We start from the raw sequence: 19098 nt of genomic DNA, 5'->3' as shown, positions 1-19098 counted from the left end.
CCATGTGGTTCTCCCTAGAAACTACAAGAACACAGAGGAAGAGAGAATTTAATTGGAGCGAGTGGTCTTAAAATGATTAAGATTTAAATGTGGTTTTAAATAACACCACCATTTGACCGACTCTGACAAGAACTCGCAGGAAAAGAGCTACTTAGCGTTTTTTCAAATAATAAGGTTTGCACTCCAGACCTCCCGAGCGCGTTCTGGAAGACAGGGTCATCTTCAGAAGGAGGATATGCATATTAATTTGCTTAGCAGTACTATATAGAAAAATAACAATCAGTGGCATTCGCCGTGCATTGATTTCTTTCCGGCGCTGTGAGGGGAACTCTCTGGTTTAGGAATTATGGGTCAGGTGTACAAAGTCATTATGCGGTTGCAAACCATGCCATTTGCAAAATTACACAGTTTGTGACTGCAAAAGGTTTTTTTTCTGTGTGCTAAACCAATTTTGTCAGTTGGAAAAGTCGAATAACAAGCAGGCGGGAAGTGAATGGGAAGTCCCCTCCTAATTTTAAGTCGTAATGCGATTTAGCAATGTTTGCGACTGCTGTTGCGGTTGCAATTAAGTGATCAGTTAGCAACACTTAAAGTAAGATGGAAACTGATTCGCAAAGGTGACCACTGCCTGCCGCCCCCCTCACTCCACCCCAAATGGTTTCCCCAACAGATTTTCTTAAAGCAACACAAACTAGTTTTACAAAGATTCCCTTTTGGCAATCCAACTCCGGGATGGTGGTCCGCTTTTCCTTGCAGGTCACCATCCCTTGGTTTGTAGCCAGTAAGAGGGCGTCTCAAATAGCGATCTGCTTAATTAATAGTCACTCGCCAGTTCGTTCTGCGACCCCCTGCAACTGGAGATTTAGTGATGCAGCCATTTGCACAATCAGCGAGAGGAAGCAAAAAATTGGTGTGTAATTTGGAATCAAATTTGGCAACTAGTCTATAAGGACATTGAGCAGTAACTCACTGTGTCAAATTTGTTTTGTGAAATGTAGAGTCAGCAATGCCCAGGGAGAGTAGAAAAACTGGAAGAAATTTAAGGCCGAAGTACACACTTGACAGTTACTGAGGAGAGGTTGTTGGAGTGTAAACACAACACATATCGTTAGATTCTATTTCCCTTTTAAGTATTGCACACCAACACACTTTCTTAGGAGAAAATTATACGATGTCCAAATTCCCCAAAACAATGTGGTAATTAGCAGAAATTTCAAAGGCCCTTTGTCAGGTGTGAGACGCCCTCATAGGCCTGAATGTATAGGAAAAATCATACAAACTGGAAAAACTACTCACTCCTGACAGTATGAGCTAGACATTTGCAAGCGTGTTCAGGAATCAGGCAACTATTTTAGAGTCATTTATTGCAAAATCAATATTATGGCGCTTTAGGATCAAACAAGACAGAAAACCGATTAGTTAGAGATAGGAAGTTAAGATCTGAGTACAGAGAGCTGAAAGTAAAAAATCCACACAGACACTGGTATATTATCAATTGTTAAGAAGCCCTGGTACCACAAAAGAAGCGGTAGGCATGATAAAGCAAAGTACATACCTGATCAAACAGAGATTTCCAGTGCTGGGGTAAGAGGCATAAAAGGGGAAAAGGAAAAACGTGAAATTGTGTTAAATTAAATTAAATAGTATTATACATTCTTCAAAACAAACACTACATCCCCTCTACACCAACACCATGGGTCAATACTGACCCTGCCACACGTTTAACATCTCAAACATATATTGTCATCAACTTCCATTGAATGCAATGAAACACATATTATCTGCAAAAAGCACAGTTGTACCACCCAAACTTTAAAACAAAGAAGTTGCCTCTTTTTACCTCTCCTCTTGCAGTCAGTGCGCTAACCCCGTTTCCACTCATTCAATTCCCTGAGTGTGAACATTTTGGGAATAAAAATTATCTAAGATAACTTTGATAGTGGAAGATTCTCTTTCCTTGTGGCTCCCCAGATGGGCGCGACAGCCCTGCACTCATGACTCACAATGGTTTTGACACAGATTTCTCAAAAGATTTGACAGAGCAGATCTGTACAGCACTCACAACAACAGCACAAACATCTTCATAGTGGGATCCAATGATACTGTCTTGTTGGTGCGAGTAATCACTGGCCTTCAATACATAGTTAACACTTCATCTTTCAACTGGCATGGCCCGAGTTTGGAGAGAATTCTTTCTTAAACTCTCATTTGATCTTCTCTGTGTCCATATAACAAGGGTGAAAGGGCTTGTCCCAGTACTTGCGTAATAGACTCTTTAGAGCTGCCGGACAACGTATAGAAGGGGGTCTAGCACAAGCCTTTATAGTATGCTCACTATGCCTCTCTAAACATATAGCCAGGGTTTAATGACCAGCCTATTTCAAGCACTAGGATTTCTCTATACCTGTAGCATGCATTCTAATGACCAGTCTATGTTTTAGTTATGCAGGCTTCTTCTCTGTGTTTTTATATTGCGGACATAAAAGCATTAGTTTTAATTGCACGCTCAAAGGTATTACCTCTGTACCTTGCACCAGTTATGAGTTGACTAGGCAGCCTACCGCGTGTTTGAAATAAACAGAGCCAGGTAAATCACCCCATGGTACAGCGAGATCTATTACTATTCACTTATTGTTAATCACATAAGACGATGATTAATAGAGCACATGCTTTGTATTATATACTCATAGCGCATGGGTGCTAATGATCAGTATTTATTATACACCCATTGGGCTTGGCATTGTACTTACAGAATAGGTTTTATGATCAATCTGTTTTATTCACTTATGCAGAGGTCTTCAACGGTGGCATAAAAGCTCGCAGTTGCATGCCGGCTGTCAATACGTGGGTCACAGGCTTGGACCCAGCTCACTATGTGATCCAGAGGTTCTGGAGCTGAGCAGCGACACCCGCTGCGCATTAGAGGAGGTAGGGGTGCTCAGCTGCAGTCATACAGGTGGTTGACAGCCAAACCAACGAGAGGGTCACCATCTCTGTCTCTGACATTGTGAAAATCTGTGGCATATTCATGGTAGTATCTGGCAGAATGATGGCCAACCCTGCCACAATGATGGCTATCCTTGGCATGTTAAAGGCATCCCTGGCATGATGCTTGCCATCCATAGCACGTGATTGTGATATATTGAGAACCAAGGTGAGAGTTATCCAGGTGAGGTAGCTGTACATGTGAACACATATATATACATTTACTAAGAAATACAATTGTAAAATTATATTTGGTGACCATGATCCAATTACTAAAAATTACAATTGTAAAACTGAGGTTCCGAGGCAAAAGTGGAGCCTTTTGAAGAAATCTTAACTTTTATTTAAAGAAATTGAATTTGTTTTCAGAAACCTATAATCTGCTGTTTGATAACACAATTATTGCATTCCCAAAATAAAATGACATCTACACATATCTGAATGATAAGTCATGCTGAATTGATATCACTTACTACTGATGTTATTACCTTGCTGCAAGAGAGCACGTGTTGCTATTACTGTTGCTGTATTAGTGAAGGTCAGATATATTATAAAGATAAGGCCTTTTATAACATTATTGATGATATTCCTGCTTAAGGAAATGGGATGCTCAGTTTTGATTTTATTACTTCCCAGTAATCTTCATTACCTGAAACCTTCGTCCTCCCCATCACAATCAGTTACACTATAAGGGATCCCGCCTCCCTGACAGACATCCTACCGATCTTTTTTTTCTTCCAAATTCTGGTGATCGCTTTATCATAAGTACCTACTCCTTCCTTCCCCGCCGGCATGGGTCTTACCACAGCTTTATTTAGGAATAAATAGGGCAGGGAGGGTGGGTATTCCGACCGTGAAGGGGAGGTCTAAGGTTTGAGGTAATGAGGATTACTGGTGAGCAATACAATCATTACCCCAGAACCCGTCCTCCCCATCACAGTCAGCTAAACTATAATAATATACAAAAGTTTGTTCAGATATTCCTCAATGAAAGAAGGCAATTAGTGCCCCTTTATCGTGCATAGGCGTGTAATCATACAAGTGCCACAAATACTGCTATTTACAACAGAACATCTTTAAGGACCACTGAAGTCAAAGTAACAGAATCACCCAACTCCAGGCATTACTGTCTTACAACATTGTTAGTGGAAGACCATGTTGCTGCCCTACATATCTCAACCATGGGAACACCATTTGCCTCCATCCAAGATGCTGCAACGCTGGTTTCCTCTGAACATAACCAGGCTCCTGTTGTTGCACAAACAAGGAAGCTTTAGAAGTCACCTGTCATGCCCATCTACTGAGAGTTCTCGTGGATGGCCTCTCCCCTTTGTTTGCCGAACAAAAAGACACAAACAGAACATTTGTCTTTCTGAAACCCCTTACCCCTTCTAGCTAAATGAGGAGCGCCCTTTTAACATCCAATGACATTGGAACACCTTCCTCGTTTGTTGACAGACTGGGAGTGGGATGCTACTTAAGTTTGAATTTAGGGTCTAACCTTAGAATGACCCTATCCTGGAAAACCCTATTGCAAGGGGAAGAGGCCATAAGAGCCCCAACTCTCCCAACCTTCTGGCAGATGTGAATGTAACAAAAAAAACCAACCTTAGCTGTCAACCACTGCAAGACTGCTGATTCTATCGGCTCAAAAAAAAGCTTTCGTAAACGTTTCAAAACCATTGGTAAGCCACATGGAGAAACCATAGCACGCTGGGCTGGATTTCTTAGTCTAAAACTCTCTAATCATCTCTTAACCAATGGGTCAACCCTGGAATAATCTTTTAAGGCTTCAGTAAACCCGTTAATGGCTTCCCGCGGTGAGGACAGAGTAGCTGGAGAGAGGTCTTTCTGAAACCCATCCTCTAGAAACGCTAATAATTTAAAAGGGTAACATGAGGCAGCATAAAGATTTTTCAGCAGACACAATTTAAAAAAAATATTACAGTGCTTTGAGTTAGCCACCAGGTAGATAGATTCCTTGACTGTTGGATAGAAATGGCTATCTTTCAAGAACACCTTAGCTCTTGTAGCCGCCCTCCTCTCAATGTCGAACTACGCCGAAAGAGCATAGACCTGTAACGCTCTGAAAGACAACTGAGGAAAATGACCATAGGAAGAGATAGCAGGAAATGAAAGCCCTGCTGATATGAAAGCTGCATTAGAGTCAAGAACAATGCCCTCCTTGGCCAAAAAAGGAGGCCCTTGGATCATTGTTACCTTCTGCTCCTGAATCTTCTGAAGCACCTTTGGGAGTGGGAACATGGGAGGAAAGTTGTAAAGGAGACCCATTGGCCATTTGAAAGACATGGCATCCACTGTTCCTGCTTGACTCTCCCTCAATTAAGTACAATAGCAGCGAAGAGTAGAGGACTGGACGGCAAAAAGGTCTAACCACGGGAAGTTGTCGGAATGCTTCCCTCCTCAACCCAGAATTCCCCAATGACGGGATGAGACTGTCTTGCATGATAATAGTCCTGGTCTGGAAAATACATTGCTACTACGGAGAAAAGGTGGGTCTAGAACAACAGGCATATTTGCTGTGCTATATATATGCTCATTCTGATTTCCACAAGTCGATTTATATAGCTCTTGGCTACCTGGTTGTCTGTCCTCACAGCAACAGCTTTTTCCTGAATCAAAGGAGCAAAAGCATGCAACACCATCTCTATTGTAGAGGATTTCCTCCAATTCTAAGACCGGGAGGGCTCCAAAGAAATCTAACTCAATTTCACCAAGAGCTGCTTCCCCATCCCACTGACTTGCATCTGTAGTTACTACCAGTGGGATCGGGGAAGATAGGGTGACTCCTTTGAGGATACATTCCATCACCAGCCGCTAAGCTAAACTTTGTCTTAGTGTTTGAAACACTGGACTCAAGGTCTCGAAACGTTGTGTCTCTGGTGATAGCGGTTTTTGATAGCGACAAGCCTGTGGAACCACTGCTGTTGTCCCCACCTTCAGGCCCTGTACTCACAGAAACATCCTGGCTCGTGCTTCTTGACAGAACAGAAGGTCAGTAAATGCTTCCTGCAAAGCCAGGGCCCTTACTACCAGAAGAAACACGAGAAACCTCGATGTGTTGAATAGGGCCCCAGTGAATAGTTTGACTTGGTCTGGTTTCAAGTTTGATTACTTGAGGCTTAGAAGAAAACAGACTGTGGAGACATTCGGCAACCCTCTTCACATGGTTCTGTGCTCTAGAAAAAGAAGGAGAAAAAAATGTGCCAGTCATCTATGACATCTGTGGCGGAGTGAGCTAAAGAATGATGAGGGCTTAAACCCACAACAGTTGACTGGGGGTGAGTGCTTGCAATGTTCAACACTCCGTCCATCAGCCCCTTTGGTTTTGCTTCAGTCATCTATGTACAACATTATCTGAACACCTCCAGATGTAATACCAAAAGTAATGGTGCTAGTACCTTTCTCAAAGCCCTTGTAGACATTGATAGTGTAAAGGGAAGCACTCTGAACTGAAAATGACGCCCGGTACTGCAAATCTTAGAAGTGATTGACTTTCTCGATAAACAGGAACATAAAAATAGGATTCCCGAAGATCAAGGGTCACCCTATAGTCCTCTACCGCCAACAGTGAAATCTCCTGCTGCAGAGTTGTCCTTCTAAAGGAGGTATTGAGAAAAAACGGACTCTGCCATTTTAAATCCAACACTAGTCTGTAGTTTCCATTCAATTTGGGCGCAAAAAAATCGAGTACATCCCTTGAGTTCTTTGTGGGAAAGGGACCTCAGTGATTGCACCTTTTTCCAACAGGTTTGTTACTCATTTTAGAAAATAGTCCTTCTTTACTGAATCCTTTGACACTGGGGCCTCTTGTAACAAGGATGTGGTTCTTCTTTCAACTCTATAGAATACCATTTTTATTACTACACTTAAAACAAAATGCTATTTTAATGATTATTTCCATTATTCCACATTGCTATTACATCTGTTGTGCATTACGCATAACAAAGGCGCAGCAATATTCAACATTTAAGAGGAATGCTAATGTTCCATGACTGTGAGAAACATCCTTTAAGTATACATATGTATTACATATTCTCAATTCTTACATCAACCCAAACTTAAACACGTGGGGATCCAATCTAAAATCTTGAATATACTTTATCTAATCTGTCATCAGATTGCCGGGTATGGAGAGAAGAGAGGGCCCATCATGTACCCACAAATAGGTTCATCTTCAGCAGGTCTGCATTGTAATATGCAAAGGAAAAAACATCTAGAAATGTACCTTCGTGCCCTTGATAAATCTAATGCAGGTTTTGCCCCCGCCATCTGCAGTTCATAGTCATGATTTTGGGGTTCTGATACCTGCGGTCAGGTCTTTTCACCCAGCGCAGCACTCTAACACAAGCCCGGCCTCGAAGGGAATGGAGTGACCACTGCGTGGATTGTGCTAGCTTCCTCTGTAAATAAAATATTTTTGCTGCAAAGGTTTTAAATTGTTGAAGGATCTTCTTTTCCTCCGCTGTTTTCTGAATTTGGTCATTAAGCTCAGTACCAAAGAGTTTTTGCCCTGTGAACGGAAGCTGATGGATTCCACAATAATCTTCTGGCCGTCACAAATGCTTCTCCTGCCATCGAAGAAGATCACAGCTAATCAAATGTGGCCAAAAGCTCCATATTCCTCAGAACTGACTTGCAATAACCTCTCCCATACACTAATGTTCAGCTCCCCAAATGAGGGTAGAGATTTGGCTTCCTGTCCCCACCCATGCTGAGTTCCGCTCCCCATTTTTAGCTCATGTTTGCCCGAGGCTTCAGGGACATGGTAACACACTCACTATAGCAAAGTGCAGGCCAGTTACAACACAATTGTGAGTAACTTTCTTTAAAATAAACTACCCTCAACTTTGTTGCTCAAACACAGTCCTGGCATTCTGTCAGGAAGAAAGAAAACCAAAATTAAAGTAGCAGAGAGAGCAGGGCTAAGTTATGATGCAGAAATCAAAGGAGTCTGTAAAAAGACTTCAGCTAGTTGGTCTGTTGCAGAGGTGGGCACCTCATAGCATAACTGAGTGACAGAGAGGATGAATTTTCCCTTCACTGGAAATCAACCACAATCATGCTGATTTCAATGCTCCCCCATAAACCGCTCAACACAGCACTAGTCAGATATGGGCCCAACTGTTTGACGATCGACTACCCTATAAATGTCTCAAAGAATGCGAAGAAGAATCTCAAACACAAATTTCTAAAACAACACCCTGAAACTATAACTGCGGATACCTACCACAATTTGGGCAATGGCTCTATGAAAACAAATTTTGTATTCTATTCCAAATGCCCGTCAAAATGGAAAAGCATCTTCCTTCTCCTCCTGCAAGTGACCAAGACCATCAAGATACCCTATGGAACTAAACTGATGACGTCCCCCTCCTCTTCTTTTAAAGGTGAAATGGATATATCCATTTTCAAGACAAGTAATATCCTTATACAAGCGACCGACCCTCACCTCTCCTTATTCGATCATCACTTTCTGTCATTTTTCAAACCCCTATCTTCGCAGGAAGATCTGGTCCATTTGCCTTCTTCCCCATGACCTCGGCCTAGCACCCCGACTCCTTCCTCTCTCCAATTCACCTTCCGCTCAGGAGCTACCCAGGGTCCTGTCCAGCATCCTTACTTCCCCTTCTAGCACTCACAGCACACGTACATCTCCCGGTGGGTCGACACCTCTGCCCACCCTAACAAACAATCTCCCGCTACCTAATCGCAACATTGGGCACCTCAATCCTAATAGCTCGGACCTCATTGCGAGACTTGCTACACATATACCCATAGACGACACGCCCCTCCCCACCATTGACTTCCCTACTCAACCCATACGGGCTAACCACAAACCTAGTCCAAAAGATAAGCAAGTCACACATACTAAAACATGGTGTGCTCCGAGTCTCCAAGAAATTGACTCTCCTCTTCCCTTGTGCATTGCTGACAGTGTCAAAATCACTTTCACTCAGATCTTGTCCCGCTTGGAACAGAAAATGGACTCCCTAGCCAATAACAGGGCTCACCTAAGACATGACATATCTCAACAGACCAACCTACCCAGATATCACACCCCAGAGATTTCTAAAGTACCCCCACTCACTGGTGCGTCTACCTCAGCTGTGCAAGATATCACCTGGGCCCTCACTCCTCTAAGTCATTTGGCCCACGGACCCCTTTTTGCACAACACACCCTCTCTGATCTTGAAGCCACTGCTCTCAGTGAATCCTACTTTACGAAGCACTTGACAAAATCCTCCTAACCCCTCTCCACTATCCCAGTAATTTTCAGCACAAATAGATTACCCTCAAGATTAAATGAGCCCAGACCACCAACTCAACTCACCACCATTCTAACTCTTCCTTCCTTGAAGGATAAGCTTGCCCTCTCTCTTGCATGCTCCTAATCTGTAGCTCAGCAGCAAAGCACGCAACCAATATCGCTGAATCTATCATCAGAGAAAAAATAGACATTGCTTTCCTTATGGATCCTGGCTTAATGATCACTTCACTCCTATACTTGACCTGCTAACCCCACCCGGTTACACGATCATCAGGCAGGACAGACCTAAAAGGTCGGGCGGGCGAGGGTCTAGCCATTATTCACAAAATTGGAATTCAACCTTCCACTTTGCGTACGGCAGAATTCTCAACCTTCGAATATCTCGGGGTGGAATTTATAAACAAAGTCTCCCATCCTATCAAATTCCACACCATCTACCATCCTCCTGTTGAACGTGCCCTCTTTGTAGACGAGTTCTCAGACCTAATTACGCGGTACACCCTGACAGACAGAAACAATGTGTTCTTAGGAGATTTAAACATCCATTGGAACAACACAGAAGACACCTCAATCTGAGGTGGTTTCTTTATAACATCAGGGCAGGATCTGATAGAGGAATTGATGTTGAAAAGAATTAGATGTTGGTCAGACCAGTCAATAGGTGAGATGGAGCTGATGGAGATAAGGTCATTTTTTGTTATAATTGTGTCAAGGGTGGATCCTTTGATGTGAGTTAGTTCCTTACAGAGTTGATTTAGGTCGTTAATCTCGCCAAACTGAAAAACAATGCCAATTGGTCGGCCTTCAAACACTGGACTGAAAAGGAAGTCTTCAATATAATCATGAATCTAAAGCCAACGACCCACACCTGTGGAAACGTGTAATAATTTATGATAGCATAAGCGACAGCCATTTTTGCTGTGGTGTCCATTTTGTTTGCTTCATAATTCTTCTGTCCTCTGCTGCTCGTCTTTTCACTCTGCTTGTGTTATCTATTTTAGTTGACTACCTGACTCAGCTAAAGCAATGTACATGCTGGGAGTTTGTAGCTGCTAGTGCACCTGGCCTTCGATGTTAACTGTCGACCATTTACTGCGGCCATAAGCATTCCTGCTCCCCCTCCCACTTTGCTGACCAAGTGGTTATTCATCTGCCCTTGTTTGCTGATAGCTATTTCTAAAACTTGTTCTTTCCATTTCTGTCCACATGCTTACATTGCAGAAAACCGTTATTAAATGGACAATGGTTTGTGAATTCAGTGTACTACCTCCTGCAGCACTTGAGAGTGTTGTGTGGACGTGGTCCCACTCATGAGTGATTCATTAACTTGTTATTTTATTCCAGCTCCAGTGCCGATCTCTGTTGTTAGTCTTTGGACCCGTGGACAAGAGGGTGACCCTGCACCAGTGTGCTCACTTTTAGGCACATTTCCACACACCAATGAACCTCTCCCATCCATGATGGTGACAAATCTCAACCACATCATTGCACCGTTCTGGATTCTCATCATCAACACATCTCTCACCACGGGTTGTGTGCCGATCTTGCTCCAACTAGGACATATCACACCCATCCCCAAAAATACCAAGGCTGACCCCAACGATCTCAACAACCTCAGACCTATCTCCAACCTCCCGTTCCTTGCCAAAACTTTGGAAAAATGTGTCTTACAGCAACTTAATCATCATATACAAAAATTCTCCCTCCTTGACACTTTCCAATCCAGTTTTAGAAAAGGCTGTAGTACTGAAACGGCCATGATGAACATATCTGATGAGATCCACAGAGCCTTAGACGGGGGTGACGCCTGCCTACTTATTCTACTTGACCTATCGGCGGCATTCGATACGGTCAATCACCCACCCCTACTTGAGTCTTTGAAGTTGTGTTTCAGTTTGAATGGCACTGTACTAAAATGGTTCTCTTCCTACCTTCAACATCACTCGCAACAAATCAAAATCAACTTTTGCCTAAAACCAACTCAGATCAATCTTGGCATTGCTCTGGGCTCAATTCTATCCCCCTCCCTTTTCAATCTCTTTATGGAACCCTTAACGTCATATTGAAACAGGCAGAGATCAAATACCACCTATATGCTGATGACACCCAACTTTACTACAAAATCAAATCACCCAGTGCCATTCGACATCTCAACGACACACTGAACAAGTTACAATCCTGGTTTTACGCAAATCACTGAAAGCTAAACCCCATCAAGACAGAGGTTATTCTTTCTCCCCTAAAAGTAACCGCCTTCCAATATACGAATGGCTCATCGACCTTAATGCTTTAAAGTGCTCTCTTACTTTATCAAACTCTGCAAAATCCCTGGCTTCGTCCTGGACAACAATATGTCAATGAAAGAGCACATCAAGAATACAGCAAGCGGAGTACTGTACACACTCAAAAACCTCAAGAAACTTAAACCATTTATGCCCGCAGATGATTTTAAAAAATGAGGTGCAATCTTTGGTCCTCTCTAAACTAGATCATGGTAATGCCACTCTCACTGGGAAACCTAAAACTCACCTCGTCCCCCTTGGATCAGTTCTTAACATGGCAGCCCGGCTCATCTCAGACGTTAAACGGTTTGAGCACATCACTCCTGCACTCAAGAGCCTCAACTGGCTTCCTATTGAAGGAAGATGTACCTACAAGACTGCATGTATAATCCACAAAGCCCTTCACTCTCATACACCCAACTAGTTAGAAAACAAGCTGACTAAAGCAGGAACCACTAGATCATTGAGAAGCTCCAATGCTCTTCTGCTCCTACCTCCCATTCTAAAAAAGACAGCAACCAAGTCACACTCTTTTCGGGAAATGCTCTAAGCATATGAAACTCCCTACCATGTGACCTTCGATTCAACCCTTCCTTCCCTTGCTTCAAGAGAAACATAAACTCCTACTCCTCAACAAACACATTAACTCCTAGTCTACAGATCTTAGTAAGGTGTCACTTTATCAGACCTAGACCCTCTGTCTGAATCGGCGGTTCTCTCTTTTTTTGTGCTTCTCTGACTTTTAGACCCTCTCGAATTGTGTCTCTAGTGTTGGTCACTCTACTTGCACCTTTGATGGGTACTGTTTGTCTATTGAACTACTGACTCATATGTGCATTGCATATCTGCATTACTGTATTCTATCACGACCATGTAAAGAGCTCTGACACCTACGGGTCTAGCTAGCGCTATATAAAACTTAAATTAAAATTAAATTTGGGGGTAATGCAATTTTGTTTGACATTTTCATTACTGCAATAGTGCCAACTATTAGCTTGAATGAGCTCTTGTTAAGGTCACAGACCCCTGTACTTATGGTACGATGGCCATGTATAAATACTTAACAAAGACAACCCTATATGACCATGGGACAGGGGTCAGTACGTATTATCCAAACAAATAGTCATGCCGAAAGAGAAGGTTATTGATATATTTTTCATTTTGTTTGTAAGGAAATTAATTGTATGTCAAAATATTCCAATGCTAAAAACTTAACAGTAAAAGAAAAGCATGCAGTGTATTCTTGAAAGAATAATATGATTTTCATTATAAGACAAGCAGATAAGGGTGGGAATGCCATTAGTTTAAACATTTGTGACTATAACATCAAGGCAATTGTTATGCAAAACTGATTATGAGATCAGCAAAGGTATCAAGTACAGTGTTATTCAAATGGAAGCTTCAGAAATGTTAAACTGTGGCTTGCTAAGGGTATGCTGGACAAAGAAGAATTCAGATATCTCAACAACAAAACTCCTACTATGCCTATAATCTATTTTTTGCCAAAGATTCATAAAAAAAACAAGATAGCAATGTTCGATGTAGATGTACAATATCAGCCATAGGATCGGCAACGGAAAGAATATCAGAATGCATAGATATTTTTATGGCACGTTTTGTATTGAATCAGGCATCTCATATTAAGGACACAAAGGATTTACTACAGAAATGACATGATATTCCTTGGAATGACAACTCGTGGATGGTAACTATGGATGTGAAAAGTCTTTATACCAGCAGTTGACATAAGAATGAATTACAAGCACTGAAATACTTTTTTGGTATGAAATCTGGTAGTTTTTATAATCATGCGAAAATGATTTTTTTATTTGTACTCAATATATTTTTTTCTTATATCAGGATACTGTCTATCACCAAATCTGTGGGACCTCAATGGGTGCTACATTTTCTCCCTCTTTTGCCAACTGATTAATGGGTTGGTATGAAAGGGAACATGCATGAAATGAAAGGATCCATGATGGAGACCTCAAACTTCACCTGCTCAACAAATACTGGGGTCCTTAATCCCTCCCCCGGGCATTCATCCCACCCCGACCTCCTTTTTTTTTATCCCTGACTCCCTCTCTCCTCCCCCTCTCACATCTTCCTTTGCCCACTAACTTCTCCCACTAGCCTTCCCCATAGGACCTGCTTCGTCCCACTTGGTATTGCCTTAACCTCCCCCCTCCTCAGCCTCTCCCCATGTCCATACCCTTCCCCCTCTTCTCCACCCTTTCCCTCTCACACTAGGCTAATCTCTCAGGACCTGCAGTAGCCCATTTCAATACATGTAATGTGATCTTGTAAAACTGGAGTTGTTTTTACTGTCTGTATGGGTTGTGAGTACTACCTCATTGTAATTCTGTTACTTTACAATTAATTATCCATGAATAGTGGTATGATATTGCCTTAACCTCCCCCCTCCCCAGCCTCTCCCCATTCCTATACCCTACCTCCCTCTTCTGCATCCTTTCCCTCCCACACTAGCCTAATCTCTCAGAAATTGCTGTAGTCCATTGCAATTTATGTAATTAGATTGTGTAAAATTTGAGTTGCTTTCTACTGTTTGTATTGGTTTTGAATACTACCTCATTGTAAATTTTGTTATATGGCAATTAATACCCATGTAAAGCGCTCGATACCCTCGGGTCCAGCCAGCGCTATATAAAACCTTTCAAATAAATAAATAAATGGATATCAACATGTGACCCTATGGGTCAGGTGTATAGATGACATATTGATTGTATAGGAAGAAACAGAAATTAAACCTGTGTCTTATCACAAATATTTGAATTCCAATTGAATTAATGTTAAACTGTTTTTGGAATACAGTAAATCATCAATTGCCTTCTTAGATTTAGAACGGTATGTCAGAAATAAAACATTACATATACAATCATTTTACAAGAGTACAGCTAGTAATAGCATTTTACATTATGGATCAGGACATCCATAGAACCAGAAAAAGAATATTCCCTATGGGGAACTTATTAGACACAGAAGAAAAGATAACAATAAGGATGATTATAAGACTGAGGAGTCTAAAACTATAGAAAGGCTAACAGCACAGGGCTATTCTAGAACTACTTTGATAAAATCAACAAATAGAGCTTAGAAAATGTTGAGAGACTCTTTACTTAAGAAAACCTATAAAAAAGAAGTGTATGATTGATCAAAAGCAAGGGAGATTTGGCACTACATTTTGTGCCGAAAATTGTAAAATATACAACATTCTCAGAAAACATTGGGTTGTTTTGAAGGTGGACAAAGATCTGAATAACATTGTCAGCCAGCATCCTGTGGTAAGTTTCAGAAAAGCAGAAACCCTGAAAAAATGTTGGAGTTCAACCGACACACATAGCTTAGTTCCAAAAACCATAGAGACCTGGATAAGGAAAAAACATGGAGAATGCTTTTGTTACAACAATTGTGTATGTTGCAAGTAAACATCAAATAAAATAAAATAATTTCCCAATCAGGATAAGAGTAAAAACTTTACAATCAAGTCCTTTATCAGTTGCAATACCATAAAGAAGTGCGATGAAAAGTCTCCTCTAGGTAAACACTTTAAAGAAAAAAAATATGTGGCAATTGTATCTAGAATATTAGTAATAGGGATAGATCATATCAAAGTACACAACAGAGGAGGAGGTGGGACAAATAAATTGCACTTAAAAGAGACATGGTGGATTGAGACACTATGTACAGTAGACCTAAGCCTGATTGTAGATAAAGAATACCATACCACACTTTAGATTAAGACGACTATAACGCGTTCTTGAAATAGCTACACATTGGAAGACTATTTTTCCTTCTCTCACCCTACTGTGAATTAAAGACATTTGTGTTGTAATCATTTTTGTGATTTAGAGATAGTTTAAATATTGTCTAAGCTTTTTCCTTTTGGCTTCTTGTGTTTACAGATTTCTGCTTAGGGACCTGGTTGGAAATCACTGGTGATAAGGTATAAGTTTGCACATTATTAGTGGGGCATGTCTACCGCTACTGCAATTGCTTGGAAAAAACTGTCTTTTCTCTAGTCTCTGTAGGAACATCATTGCGGTATTATGAGCAGGTTCTGGATTGATTAATATATAGGATTAGCTTTTTAATGATATTGGTTTATGATGACGAGTGAGTTAAATATGGACATTTGTTCCCCGGATGTGGAATACGATGCGTGTACTATGAAATTCTGGATTCAACAAGAATCTACTGGAAGGTATTATTGAGTTTGCTTGAAAAAGTTCTTTGTATTGCATGATACCCAAGAGAGTTCATGGTCTTATGGCTATGGAGGCTTAAAATCATAGATTAGATGATTTTATATTTGCTGGACAGCAGAGCTGTGCGTCACTGAGTCCTAGGCAACATGAGCAATATAAGACCCAGTAGCCTAATGGGTCAGCATGACGACACTAGAAAAGGAGAGTACAAGGGTTCAATCTGGAAACTTGTGAATGTAATTTTTTCTAAGGCTTTATTTTAGATTGTATTGTAATTACAAGTTTCTTTGTTTGTCGTAGAACTAAGAGTGTTAGACTAATCTATGGCGATTTTAGTCTAATATTAGATTGATTAATCAATCAGTATATATAAAGTGCAGCAACTCACCCATGAGGGTCTCCGGGGGCTGGAGTTGCCAGCTGCTTCGTGGTGCTCTGTTCATTCAAACATCCAGGTCTTGAGTCCTTTCCTGAGTTCCTAGACAATGAGGTGGGCCTGAGGTGCAGGGGAAGGTTGTTCCAAGCTTTGGCCGCCAGGTGTGAGAAGGAGCGTCTTCCACTGTTGCCTCTGTGGATCTGGGGGTGTCTGCGAGGAAGAGGGAGGCGGATCATAAATGTCTGGACGGTTGGTGGAAGAACATTGTTAATATATGCTGGTCCTTCGTTGTGCATTGCCTTGTACAAGTGCGTCAACATCTTGAACTGGCATCTCTTCTGGACCAGGAGCCAGTGTGGCTTCTTGGGGTGCGGTGTGATGTGGGTCCATCTAGGGAGGTTAAGGATGAGTCTTTCCACTGAACTTTGTATTGTTTGTAGTCTCTTCAGGAGGTGTGCAATGATACCTATGTAGAGTGTGTTGCCGTAGTCGTATTCTTTTACAATAGGTAAACAAGTAAGTTTGTGAGAAACGTTTACGTGTTCGATGTTGACCATTAACTACCTTTAGAATCATATCAAATGAGCTGAATAATTGGGGCATACTGTTCTGTTGAGCAGAACAGAGTTTTATAGGCAACTTAAACTAATAAGACGGACTCGTCTAATGGTTCCAGACGATGACGCTACAGAGGGAGAGTAAGAGGGTTTTAACCTCATTAGCTTGTATGTTTATATATATTTTCATTAGGAAATTCAGTTATCAATAACAGAATTTAATTTAATGTTTCTCTTCATGCAATGACAAACTTTAGGCGATTTGGGACTCACATTATATTTTGTTTTATAAAAACAGAATGAGTTGTTATTGGAAAGTCTTGAAATAAGAATGGGAGTGAAAGTTCATTTCGGGATGTTACTGTGTTCAATGACCATTTGGGAATTTGATTTTTTAATTTATCTCAATTGAATGCATGGCTATCTTAATTTGATCAGGTATTTAACCCTGAGAGATTGTGTGTAAGTCTTTCAGATGGTATCGGTATGGGTAGGTGGCAACATGCTGGAGGACAGGTAAATGTTGAACCGTGAAAGCAGCATAGCGTAATATAGTGGAGTCAGATTGCTGTTAAAATTGAGCTGGTTATGCTTAATAATTGGAGTTTTTCCATTTTCAATAGACTGCATAATTTGTAGCCAGAAATCCTCTTCTCTTTGTGGCAACTTTATTTTAGAGGGCAAGTGGTTTAAATTCACCATGCTGAATGTCGTAACTATTGGAAAAGCAAACCAGCTCCTGGATGCTTGTTTCCAGTCCAGGGAAGACCTTGCTTGACAGTTCGAGCTGGACTGTTCCCATGACAAACAGTGTCAAGACTGATTTACATATGGCTGGGTCTGAACTAGGGTGGCAAAGTGAGCTAAAAAACGATGATGGATTCAACCCAGATCTAATAGTGACTCGCTGAGGGTCTGAAAAGTTTCAGCGCTCAATTCATGATCTCCTTGTGTTTGCGGAATTATTGAGAAACCAGATGCAAAATGATTTTTAAAGGAAGACCTCTATGCTAAAATGTAGTGAGTGATCATTTCTGTTTAGGAATGGTTTCTATCATTTGACGCAGTATGCGGTCACTATTTTTCCCCCAGCATTGCATCTTGAGGAAATATCTCTATGTGCAAAAATGAGGTTTTGTGTTTACCGTGAACACTAGATAGGATACATTGTGTGTGATATTATCAATATGGAAGACTTTTATGCTGTAATGTAGCGAGTAAAACAATTTCTGTTCAGAAATGATTTATATCACTTGACATGGTAAGTGGTTAGAATCTTGCCCCTAGTGGTACATTTATTGTAAATGTCTATTTAAGTGCAACAATGTGGTTTAATGGTCACCGGAGACATTCGACAGGATACATTGTGAGTGACAGTATCAATATGAGATGGTAATGAGACCAGTGCATGGCAAATAAGCCTTTAAAGAATACAACAGGATAGGTACCTGAGATTGGAAATGGGTCACTTTCATAAGCCCTTTGTTGGCGTCTATGTACGACAGAATAATTTAGGAATTTAAAACTTAAAGTATTCCTCACTTTTACATTTTTAATCAGAATGTGTTGCTTTTTTTATTTGGATGTGAAAATAACTATGTACCACATCAACAAGTAAAATGGTGAGTTTTTCTGAAAGGAGTGATGATCACAGCATGATGATTTAATCAGTGGAATGCCTCTATCGGGAATTGGTGAGCTATTAGTGGATTGGTTGAATATGAGTGATATGTAAAAGAAAGTGCGGGACAACTAGTGAATAGTGTTTTGATTTCTTTAAATTTAAGCAATTTAGGACATGATTTTCTCTGTTCGCACGAGATAAAAACCTCACATATAATGATGAACACAAGAATCGAGAAGTTGTGAAGCATTGTAGGCACCCCTACCTTCACCATTAGCAGAGGACCACGTTTACAACCATAAATCACCTCATTTTTTATTAAGAAAAGGGAGAGTAGGGACAGTACTCCGTGAGGAAACTGAGATTGTGGACATAAGGGATCCCTAAGCAGTACCAATATAACCACCCCAGTAGTTGATACCTTTTGAATGGTCCAACTTATGGACAGTGTTACACGTCCGAGTTTTTGAAGAACTTGGATTTTCTATAAGAATGGCAGGAGCACAGTGCAGGATTTTGTCATAAAACTTCTTTTGATTTTTTTGATTGCTTACGGTTATAAAACCATAAAATATTTTCTTTAGAACAATAAGTCTAAATGGGTCTTCATTGGTACTTAACTGTGAAAATGTATCATTTGTAATTATGACCAGAATAGGTGAATGCAAAATCACCGAGTTCAAATTATACAAATGATTATGAATAATGTGATAATACTTAGAAATGTTAGAAAAACAATTGTTATTTTTATTTTTT

General features: G+C 40.8%; 1 protein-coding gene across 2 annotated transcripts in view; it reads right to left on the bottom strand.

The window, feature by feature from the left end:
* Positions 1-19098, bottom strand: part of RHBDL3 (rhomboid like 3) — a 531476-nt gene that overhangs the window by 468761 nt on the left and 43617 nt on the right. Inside the window, exon 2 of one of the 2 annotated variants that reach the window (XM_085617225.1) lies at positions 1556-1579. The exons of the other annotated variant lie outside the window; for it this stretch is intronic. Coding sequence (XP_085473351.1) covers positions 1556-1579 — 24 coding nt within the window. The remainder of the gene's footprint in view (positions 1-1555; positions 1580-19098) is intronic. 2 annotated transcript variants of the gene reach the window in all.

Source organism: Triturus cristatus, chromosome 7 (assembly GCF_964204655.1).
Source record: "Triturus cristatus chromosome 7, aTriCri1.1, whole genome shotgun sequence".
Taxonomy (NCBI): domain Eukaryota; kingdom Metazoa; phylum Chordata; class Amphibia; order Caudata; family Salamandridae; genus Triturus; species Triturus cristatus.
The sequence above is the reverse complement of the archived record's forward strand: the minus strand, read 5'-3'. Positions and strand labels throughout refer to the sequence as shown.